The sequence below is a fragment of the Penaeus japonicus genome, unplaced genomic scaffold (assembly GCF_977035675.1).
Source record: "Penaeus japonicus unplaced genomic scaffold, GWHDUDI00000001_assembly GWHDUDI00000008, whole genome shotgun sequence".
Classification (NCBI taxonomy): Eukaryota; Metazoa; Arthropoda; class Malacostraca; order Decapoda; family Penaeidae; genus Penaeus; species Penaeus japonicus.
In genome coordinates, this window is record NW_028234410.1 from 36,203,745 (window position 1) to 36,216,244 (window position 12,500).

The window sequence follows — 12,500 nt, forward strand, 5'->3', positions numbered from 1 at the left end:
TCATTATCATCATCAATTTTATCTTTATCATAATCCGTGAGCGTGTGTGTGTGTTTGTGTCTGTACGTGTGTGTGTGTGTGTGTGTGTGTGTGTGTGTGTGTGTGTGTGTGTGTGTGTACGTGTGTGTTTGTCTGTGTGCTTGTGTATATGAACAAATGTATTACTTAAACTGTTCATACTTTGAAACCCAAAGTATATATTTATAAAAACAAAAAACAAAAAAAAAAACGAACATTAATATCATCCTCTTGGGTGTATTTATACTGAGCTAAAGTAATTTCATTAATTGTACTAACCTCACAGTTTTCGAGTTTCTTGATCAAGTGAAATTAATTAAAAGCTCAGGACATTACTTCCCACTAGGTAAGAAAGAAAGGTTCTTAGAGAGATTGCTAGAAATAGACATAGACTGACAGAACTTTGCCCATCTATTGTTGCAACTTTAGAAAAATGGAACAGGGAGCATTAGCAATCTGTAATTTATGTTGAGGATGTTTTTATTGCCGGATCTTTGGATTAAGTTGCAGACGGAAGTAATTCGAAATGATAGTAATAATAATGTGAATAACTGTATTGAGATAATTATGATATGAATGATAGTATTGAAATGATAGTTAAAAGAGTAATAGTAATGGGATAATAATGATGTAAGGAATAGTAATGAGATAATGATAATGATGATAATAATGAATTGATAAAAGAAATAAGAAGTCATAATAGTAATAGTAACTATGATAAAGTTACGATGCAGTCTCCAATTATTTTGTTATTGATATGAATGAAAATTGAATCGAATTGATGATTGTTTCTTTGTTTGTTTCTTTGTTTGTCTTGAGCGTGTGTGTGTGTGTGTATATATGTGTGTGTGTGTGTATGTGTGTGTGTGTGTGTGTGTGTGTGTGTGTGTGTGTGTGTGTGTGTGTGTGTGTGTCTGTGTGTGTGTTTGTGTGTCAACATTCTATATTTCCGAAAACCTTTCCCTGATCTGTGTGTCCAACACCAGAATTCCATTTTAATGTCAAACCGTGTACCCCTGTGTATTCAGAAGAAATACGTGATATTCTCGGACAGGAGGAGGAGGAGGAGGAGAGAGGAAGAGGAAGAGTTAGAAGAAAAAAAATGTAGAAGAAAAAAAAGTAGAAGAAAAAAAAAGTAGAAGAAAAAAAAGGTAGAAAAAAAACAAGAAATGAAAAAAAAAAAAAAATGGGAATCGGACAAACAGACAGACAGTCGAACAGACAAACAGACGAACAAACAGACAGACAGACATACAGACTCAGAAACAGAGCCAGAAAGAGCACCAGAGAGAAAAGTCAAGTCTTCCTCGTAACGAAGACTCCCCAAACTCATTCTCTCTTGTCTTGGCGAAATTCTAATTTGTAATGTGGCGACATTTCCTTCGTCTTGGCAAAGAGGAAGAAAATAGATCTATCTTTCTCCTTTTTCAGCGACATAGGTTTAGTGATAAATTGGGCGAATCTATTTGCAATGTTATAGGATGGATATCTTGCATTGTTGTTGCGTATTGGGAGGACCTGATCTGGGGGTTTGAAACTACACACAGAGAAATTAGCATGTGACACGGATCGTGGTGTGTGTGTGTGGGGGTGGGGGTGGGGTGTTGTGGGGGGGGGGGGGTTGTGTGTGTGTGGGGGGGTTGTGTGTGTGTGGGGGGGTTGTGTGTGTGTGTTGGGGTGGGGGTGGGGGTGGGGTGGGGGGGGTTGTGTGTGTGTGGTGGGGGGGGGGGGTTGTGTGTGTGTGTGTGTGTGTGTGTGTGTGTGTGTGTTTGTGGTTGTGTGTGTGTGTGTGTGTGTGTGAATTATGCACACAGAGGATTGTGGATTGGATTATCAACCATCTATCTACTCATCTTCGCTCCTTGGTTTTCATCAAAACCCATTTAACGGAATATCATTGGAATTAAACCCACGTCCTTCGTTAGGGAGATGATCAACGAAGACAAGTGTACAAAAATTAATAATATTACGACATCGCCATTATCCTTCGCAACTTATGATGTCCGTATTGGTAAGGACCAGGGCTATGGCCGATGTATCAGTTCGAACTATCCTGTCGTTTGTTATGTTTCCAAAGTGAATATAAATTTGAATTTGAACTTGAAAGTTAGATTGGTCAATACAACGAACAACTTTTTGACTGTTTTTGAGCACTTTGCTTGTTCTGTGATATAAACTTTATTGGTTTCAAGATGTTTTTTTTTAATTCATTAGCAATGAGGATTATAATGACTGCTGTAAATTGTTTGAAAATAATAGGAACGAAGATGTGATGATTATGATATAGTGATGATAATGATGAAGATAATAATGATATCATTGATAGTGATGGTTATGATAGTGATAACAATAATGATTATGGTGTAATGATAAAAAGGATACTAATTATGGTCATTATTTTATCATAATTTTTTATTTTGTTATCATTTGTAATCATTATCATTACTACTAATAATAGTAGTAGTATTATGATAATATAAATAGTAAAAAATATTGTTATTACCATAAACATTATTACTATTACCAATTATTCTAGTATTGTTACCATTATATAGTCCATAGTTAATTCCATTATGAAAATATAATCATCACCATCATCCACCTTAGTCATCATACTCAACACCCCCGCAATCACCACCTCAACCACCACCACCACCATCATTACCATTACAAACACTGTTGATAAAAAGAATTAATTACCTTTGTCCGACAAGATATCTTCCCCCTCCCTCTCCCCCTCCCCCTCCCCTCCCCCCACCCCTAGCCCTCTTTAAAAAAAAAGGAAAGAACAAGTACGTGCCGAAAGCAATATAAAAAGACAAAAAAAAGGATAAAAAAAAGATAGAAAAATAATAAAATAAAGCATATGAAGATAGGAAAAAGAGAAAGAAAAAAGAAATATCCATCCCAGTTTTCAAAGACTTTGGCCTGTTTAAAAGCAATGTCCGAGAGAGCGAGAGCGAGCGAGAGAGCGAGAGAGCGAGAGAGCGAGAGAGCGAGAGAGAAAGAGAAGACTAGTGGTTAAGAAAAGAAAATGTTACGTGTTCCTGACTCAGAAGAAAGTATTGTCTGGAGTGCATTCTGGCCGGAGGCGGTTGAGTCTTGGTCCGAAAGAGGGAATGGAGTCTGACAGGTTAAAGGATGGAAGGGAAGAGAGGGGAAGGAGTGAGGGGAGTAAGGAATTGAAGGGAAGTGAGGGAGTGGGAAGTGTGGATTGCATAGTATGAGGGAGAGAGAATTGATTGAATGGTGAAAGGGTGGAGGGGAGAGAGGGGTGAATGGATAAGAGGAGTGGAGGGAAAGAGAGAGAGAGAGAAGAGAGAAAGAGAGAGGGGAGAGAAGGGAAGGGAAGAGGAAGTATGGTAAGTCTCCTGTAATAGACGTAATGTGAATTAAAGTTGACTAGCAACATAAACAGTAACATAACCACCACTACTACAACAACAACTACTACAACTACTACCACCACTTCCACCACTTCCACCACTACCCCCCCCCCTACACACACACCAACAACAACACAACCACCACAACACCAAAACGACAACAACGACAACGACAAAAACAATAACAAAACCAACAAGAATAGAACAACAACACCCACAATATACAAAACCATCAACCGATAACCACCAATTAAAAACCACCAATTAAAAACCACCATAACAACAATGAACTAATACTCCTTTAACCCTTTCTCTCTCCCGCAGAACCAGAAACGCACATCTTTGGCGGTCCAGATATCTTTATTAATAATGGGAGCAACATCAACCTAACTTGTGTGGTTGAATACACCCCAGAACCTCCTACGTTTATAATATGGAAACACAACGACAAGGTAAGTGGTAGTTAGTGGTAGTTAATGGTAGTTACACGCTTGTGAAGTTCTGAGTGCTGGTTGGTTGAGTGGTTGAAATAGGTGAATTTGGAGGTAATTTCATTTGGTGGATTTTTATGATGTTGGGAGGGTGATGGGCGGGTGTATTGTGATGATAGTGATGGTAGTGATAGTGATAATGATAGTGAGAGTTTTCATAATTATGACGATGGTGATGATAATGATAATGATTGTTTAGTGCAAATAATGATAATGTGGAGGAGGATGACAATAGTAATAAGGTTAGTGATAGTGATGATGATAGGGATAGTGATAATTATAAAGATAATGATGATTTTAATGATGAAGAAAATTATAATAAATGATAACGATAATGATAAGAGTTATGATGAAAATGATAATAGTTATAATGATGACAAGAATGATAATAGTGATGATAGTCATAGTAAGATAACTAAATAAAAAATAATGATAATAAAGATAACGATGTAATAATTATAATGATAATGATGAGGATTACCATTATTGTTATTACTATCATTATTATTTTTAGTAGTATTGTTATGATCATTATTATTATCATCCTTTTTCACTATATCTGTCATTCTTAAAATAGAAAAGATAATAACCATGAAAATGAAAATAATAATATAATAACATTAAGAATATTAATGACAGCCATAATAATGATTTAGATATTAATAGTTTAAGGACCATACAAATACTAAAAAACTCGGGGATAATAATGATGATGATGATAATAGCAATAATGATAATGTTAATAAAAATATTTAAGATAATAAGGATTGATACTTATGATAAATATAATAATGATAATGATAGTGATAATATTGATAATGGCAATGATAATAATTATGATAGTTCTAATAGTGACAGAAATAATAATTATTGTAATGATAGTAATGATAACAATAAAGATGATATTACTATTACTACTAATAGTGATGATAGTGATAATGATGATAATTGTAATAGGCATTAGTAACAAAAATTATGATAATAATAATGATGATAATGATAATCATAGCAATGATAATAACAATGGTTATGATAATAATAATGATAATGATAATATTGGTGATAATGATAATAAGAAGAATGATGATTATAATGAAAATGGTGATTAGGATAATGGTAACATTGATGATGACAATGATGAAGATGACGAGAAAGGAGATAATGATAATGAAAATGGTGATGATGATGATTGTTATAAGGAAAACAATCATGATAATAACACAATAGATATAATGATAATAGTCATGACAAGGATAACAACAAGCGTAATCATAATAATCATAATAAAAACTATAATCATTATCAGCAGTAATGATATCAACAATAATAATCATGAGATAATAAGGGGAATGAAAATGATTACATGGCTTGCAGGGAGGTAATTAAATTCCAGTAATTATAAGAGTCGTTTTAAATTGTTGTCATTTGACGGTCGAAGGGGAAACTGACCTGCATCTAAATTGAAGTGTAAACGGAATCTTAATTTCGGATGACAGAGTTAATGATAATATTCTGTATATTTTGGAGTCATTTTAGGGTATTGAGTGTTGATAACTTTATCAACATTTGCCAAAAAAAAGGAAAAAAAAAGTATAGTTTTTTTTTTCTTTTCTTTTTTTTTTCTTTTTTTTTTGTCTTCAGTATTTCATAACGAGAAATTTCCAAATTAAGTCATTAATAATACGTCATGATTTTGGAGAGTGAAGAGAACGCACAATCACGCAATTACTCCCAGCCTTTTGAACTTTCCAAAAAATAATAATTTCGAAAGTTACTTTGCAATTAGCCTACAGCGACCACAAGTGAAAGTCAAAATTGGAGGAAACGTGATAGAGTTATCACACTTTTTAAAATTTCTTAATTAAAACAAGGGTGTGAGAAGGTAGAAAAAAATATAAATTGAATGATGATATAGTGAAAAAAGTATATTACCAGACTCAACAGCTCAGTGACAATACTATCATAATAGTTACTATCGTCATCATGTTAGCACTGTAAATTACGGTCATGGTGACGGCGATGAAAAATCTGGATGATAATGCCAACGAAACACATTTTGGATAAATGTGTGCAGGTGTGTGTGTGTATGTTTATATTCATGTATATGTACATGTATATGCATATGCATAAACATGTGTATATGTATATGCATATATATATATATATATATATATATATATATAAATATATATATATATATTATATATATATATATATATATATATTATATACATACATATATACATATATGTATGTATGTATATATATGCATATATATATTATATATATATATATATATATATATATATATATTATATATATATATATATATATATGTATATATATATGTATATGTATATATATGAATATATGTATATACATATATATATATATATATATATATATTATATATATATATATATATATATGGATAGATAGATAGAGAAGTATGTCTGTATGTCTATACATACATACATATATGTATATATATATATATATATATATATATATATATATATATAGATATAGATATATATATATACATATACATATATATACATATATATGTATATATATACATATATATACATTATATGGATATATAGATATGTATATGTATATATATATGTATAGTATATATATATATATGTACATACATATACATATATATTATATATTTATATATATATGTATATATGTATATATATATATATGTATATATGTATATATATATATACATATATATATTATATATATAATAAAATATATATATATATATATTAATATAATATATATATATATATATATATATAATATATATATATAAATATATATATATATATATATACCCACACACACACACATAATCTTAGATATCATCACCAGCTAAGCTCACTAACGCAACCGTAACATCCACGGAACCAAATTCAAACCTACCAACTTCACCACTCTCTTGTTCCCGAAATTACTTCTATCAAAAAGTTATTTCAATAGGAGGCACAGAGAGAGAGAGAGAGAGAGAGAGAAAGTGGGACCTAAAATACCGAGCAAATTATTCCCTGCTCTATATTCATCAATTTCCCTTCGCTCTAACTACCATATAATTCCACGTTATCGGATATTTCCCCCTTGCTCCTGATTCTTAATAACTAGGATATATAGTCGAGGCTTGAGCCAAGTGAGTGGTTGTGTTGTAAATACTTTTGTTTCTGCTTTAGCGTGCGTGGTGTTGGTGTTATCATTATTGTTATTAATGTCAACATTATCGTTATCATTTTTTAATGCTTCTATCATTATCATTATGATTTTTATTATTAATGCATTATTATTATCATTTTTATTATTATCATGATTGTTATTCTCATTTTTTTTATTATTGTTTCCATTATGATTATCATCATCATTATTATTGTTATTACTATTACTGTTTTCATTATCATTTTTTTACTAGTAGTATTTCTATTGTGATAGTCATTATGATTATTATCATTATTTCTTTTAATGATTATTGTTACTATTATCGAGGTTTTTATTATTTTTACCATGATTGTTATCATCTTATTCATCATAATAAGGAGTATATGATCATGGTTCTAATCATGAGTATTATCATTAATATTATTATCATTAGTGAAAGCAGCATCAGAAATAGCATATATTTTTTTCTTTTTTTTTTCCTTTTACTGCACATTTTCCCCTTCCTTCACTGCAATCGGAATTCTTTTAACCTTTTTACTTCTATTTCACCCAATAACAGGAATTCGTTTGTATGATTATATATATATATATATATATATATATATATATATATATATATATATATATATATATATCTTATCTTATGATCGATTGAAGTCAAAATTTGTTAAGTATATGAAGCCACACTTTATATTTGTATTCGTGTCATATTATTGCATACGAGAGTATGCATTGGACTCTGATTCTGTTATCTGTGCGTTTATATATATATATATATATATATATATATATATATATATATATACATATATATATATATATATGCCTGTTTTTGTATGTTTAAATGTATGTTTTTGCTTCTGTGTATGTGCAGGCATAAGTGGCATATATGCTAACTGAACTTCCTGCTCTCAGTATAGAATAGACTCAGTATAGACTCATACACTTCAAGCATATCGTAAAGCCTACAGTACGTCATCTCTACACTTGGCGCCAGAGACATGTAGACTGTACATTATGGTTTTGTACGATTACCATTGTTGTTCCACAGGTCCTTAGTCATCAAGAAGTCAATTGCAGAAGGCCTAACTGACCTCATCATTCTTTTATTTTTTTGTGTGTGTTTTTATATTTATAATCATTATTACTATTATTATTACAACCTTGATAACAGTGATAAGAGGTTTGCTAATTGACACCTTGATGCTTAAGTGCTTGTAGAACCATGTACATATAAACACAAACAAACAAAAAGATACACAACGACATAAACAAACAAACCAACAAAACATATAACCAGAAAACAAAATAAAAACCACAACAACGACACCACAAACCAACAACAACAAAAGAAATAACGCAACGAAATGCAACCTAATCACCACCCCTCCCCCCCTCCCCCCCCCTCCCTTTGCAACATCTACTCCCACAGGTCATAACGTACGACAGTGACAGAGGTGGTGTGAGTGTGGTGACTGAGAAAGGACCAAGGACTACAACCAACCTTTTAGTTCGCGGAGCCTCGGCTACGGACTCGGGGACTTATACGTGTGACCCGAGCAGCGCTCCGTTAGCTAAGGTCGTCGTGCATATTTTGAATGGTGGGTGTGTTCTTATTATCATTATTATTTTTTTTTTCGTATTGATTTATTGTTTATTTTTGTTGTTTACTCGTTTTCCTCCGTTAGCCGTCTTTCATCGGTCGTCTTTTTTAGCTTTATCTTCATGTTTATGTTCATCATCACCATCACTATCACCACCATCGTCATCGCCATCGCGATCGGCATCATCATTATCATCATCATTATCATTATCATCATCATTATCATTATCGTCATCATTATCATTATCGTCATCATCTTCATCATCACCATCACCATCACCATCTTCCTCACCATCATTATCATCATCATCCCCATCGCTATCATCACCGTTCCTATCATCCATATATATATATATATATATATATATATATATATATATATATATATATATTTTTTTTTTTTTTTTTTTTTTTTTTTCTTTTTTTTTTTTTTCTTTTCTTTTCTTTTCTTTTCTTTTCTTTTTTTGCTATTTTACTCCTAATAAAATGCCTTTACAGATAATTTGAATAAAAAAAAGAAGACAAAAAAAAAAAAAAAACAGCTCTAATCTAATATGTCGTTTGAAATATTGTCTAGAAATTTAACTCCAATGATGGTATGTAAATTACCATGTTAATTCAATCAAAATTCTACTATTCAGCTTAGCTTTTATTTTTGTTGTTGTTATTGTCTGTAACGCATTTATGCAACGAAAGTCATCTGGTCATAGGAATTTTAAGAACATTTGCAATTTCAATATCATTATCTGTGATTATGATGATAATGATTATGATGATGGAAATGATCATGATAATGAGAATGATAGTAAGAATGATGATGATAATGAAAATATTGATGATATTAATGATTGTACTAGTCACAATTATATAAATGTTGGAAAAAGACATAAAACATAAAGATAATGATTATAATAATAGTAGTTATGATAATGTTGATTGTAATGATGATTATGATAATTATAGCAATAATTGTAACCTAGTAGTAATAGCAATAATGATAAAAAGAGATATTGCTGATAATGATGATAATAAATAATGATAATAACAGAAATAATAATGATAATGATAATAACAATAACCTTAATGATAATAAAGATAATAATAAGAACAATAGTACTGATAATACAACAACAATGATAATAATAATAATAATAATAACGATGATGCTAATGATAACAACAACAACAACATCAAACCTAATAACAACAGTACTCTTCCATTCTATCATTGCTGACCCACAAACCACGCCCTTAAACTTAGTGCATACACCCCTCTTTCGGGACAGGAGAACACCCAGCGGCGATGCAGCATGGCGGCCATTCACCATACGAGGTTTCAGCTTTCCTCCTGTCCTTCGCCCTGTCCTTCGTTGTGGTCTTCAAGTAGGACCGTAGAAGGTGGAGGAAAGGTGGAGTGGAGGAGCGTCTTTTCGACCGAAGAACAATCGTCTGGGGATTCTTTTCGTGACGTTCTGGTTGTGTGTTGTTGGTGTTGGTGTTGTGTGAAGGAAGGAAAAAAGGTTGGGTTTGTGGTTTATTTTTTTGGTTTTGTTGTGATTTTTTTTTTTTTTTTTTTGGTGATACCGTTATGAAAAGCGGAAAGAAAAGGGAGGACTGTTTCCTTTTTTTGTGTGTGTGTGTTTTAGAACTTGTTGTTTCCTGACGATGACGATAAAGAGATATAAAGATTTTATTGTTGATTCTTGAGACGTGAGGATACAGTGACTCCAGGTCAGGATGTGAAGAAAGAAAAGAGACTACATGTACCGCACAAAAAAATCCTTATTGAGAAGCAGTCAATGTGATAAAACTATTCGATTTCTCTATTTGCTTTACCTTCTTTTTCATTCCTAATACGTTTTGTGTGTGTGTTTTTTTTAGTGTGGTATCTAGCAGAATATATTCGATAGCGCCCGATCTAGAAAATGTTCTGTGCCAAAGGAAAAAGAAAAAAAAAAGAAAAAGAAAAGATAAGAGAGAAAGTGAGTGATAAAAACGACACATTTTCCCAGACATAAAAAAAAACAAAAAAACAATAAACTTGTCTTTTATAGCCAAGATGATTCCAATTAGCAAGAGATATGTTACTACAGTAAGGAATCACTTGGTTTTTTAAAAGGATCCGAAGTGAACGCGATAGACATATGGAAGTTGTAGATGTGATTTAGAGCGTAAATTACATTCAGTGTAGTAGTTAGTGATAATTTTCATACATTTGACTGTACATATATATATTACATTACATCAGTACACGTCTTACATTATGATTGTACATATGTCTTATATTACGAATCACCAATTACAAAATAGATGTAATTTCTTTTACACCATTACGAAAAAAGAAGAGAAAAGCACCACAATAGCTTTACAGGGTTAATTACTAAGATGTATACACACTATACAATCCCGAAAAAAAAAACAATCGTAGTATCTTATTTCCTCTAAACCGAAGTTGTCTGTTGTTTTATCAAGGTGGTGAACATATGAGGAATATGTGTACTGCAACATACCCAAGTTATGGTGTAAATTTAGACATGCTTGTATGTTTGGCTTTTCGATATCTACATCTTGGAGGTGTGAAGCCAACTAAACGTGTATGATAAAAAAATGGATATATAAAATTGGAAATGGTGTTCATGATGGTGATATTGATGTGGATTCATTGTGTTTTGTGGTGAAAATTTTACGGCATCATGAATGTATGTTGTTGATGAACTATAAGAAGCCAAAAAGGAAAATAAAGGAATCCAAACAGATCGTAAAGAAAGAGAGAAAGTATAAAACAGACAACATAGAAAATAATATAGAAAAAAATATAGTTAAAAAAAAAATCAGATTAGAAAAAAAGATAAAAAGAACAAGAACAAAAACAGCAACAAAAATGCACAATGATACACTGTGTCATTATTGAATGTTAAACAAACACACTATATGTTCTGACAGCAATCCATTTAACAAAGTGAATTACTAAACCTACAAATTTTGGAACAGTAGAAGAAGATTATGAATTTCGAAGCCATTACATGTACTGGATTAAATTGTACAGTGAAAGATAGATTAACTACAGACTTGTGTTGAATACCTCATAATTATGAATACCTAATGTATGTTGAAAAGAAGGATCCATATTCTATATTATATATTATGTATAACCTTTGACATAAATATACGTATGATGGTGTTCAAAGACTATGTTTTTATTTATGTGCGTTTATAGGTGTGTGTACATGAACAACGTGACTGTGAGAATGCGAGTTAGCACTGGTGGACAAAGGGGGAAACTGTGTAAAAATAAAGCACTGTTAAATTTGATACATATGCACAAGACGTTATGTTTTATGTAGAAATTTGCGTATGGGTGATATATATCGTGGATATAGAGATTTAGTACACACACGCAAACACACAAACATATTTACACATGATGAAGCAGATACACGTATAGACACACACACATAAACATAAATACAGATATACACACTGACATATACACAGACATACACACAGACATACACACTGACATACATACAGACAAAGACACAGACACCACCCAAACAAAACCCGAAACCCACAATACACAAGCACGCACACAAGCACACACACACATACACACACACACACACACACACACACACACACACACACACACACACACACACACACACACATACCACAAACAAACAAACAAACAGTTACACTAACATTCAAATATATGTGGATGTTACTGCAAATACACAAGATATTGTTGATATGTGTCAAAGAAATGGAGAAAAATGCAATGTCTTCTTTCACAAACTTGAAATAA

The 12,500-nt window shown here is 31.7% G+C and overlaps 1 protein-coding gene across 2 annotated transcripts in view; it reads left to right on the top strand.

The window, feature by feature from the left end:
* LOC122251843 (zwei Ig domain protein zig-8) overlaps positions 1-11,437 on the top strand; it is a 135,826-nt gene extending 124,389 nt beyond the window's left edge. The window contains exons 5-7 of one of the 2 annotated variants that reach the window (XM_086539340.1): positions 3,729-3,856; positions 8,526-8,694; positions 9,982-11,437. In XM_086539340.1, the coding sequence (XP_086395466.1) occupies positions 3,729-3,856; positions 8,526-8,694; positions 9,982-10,082 (398 nt within the window). In that variant the 3' untranslated portion in view covers positions 10,083-11,437. The remainder of the gene's footprint in view (positions 1-3,728; positions 3,857-8,525; positions 8,695-9,981) is intronic. The other variant, XM_086539341.1, reaches the window with a different exon arrangement.
* The last annotated feature ends 1,063 nt before the right edge of the window (positions 11,438-12,500 follow it).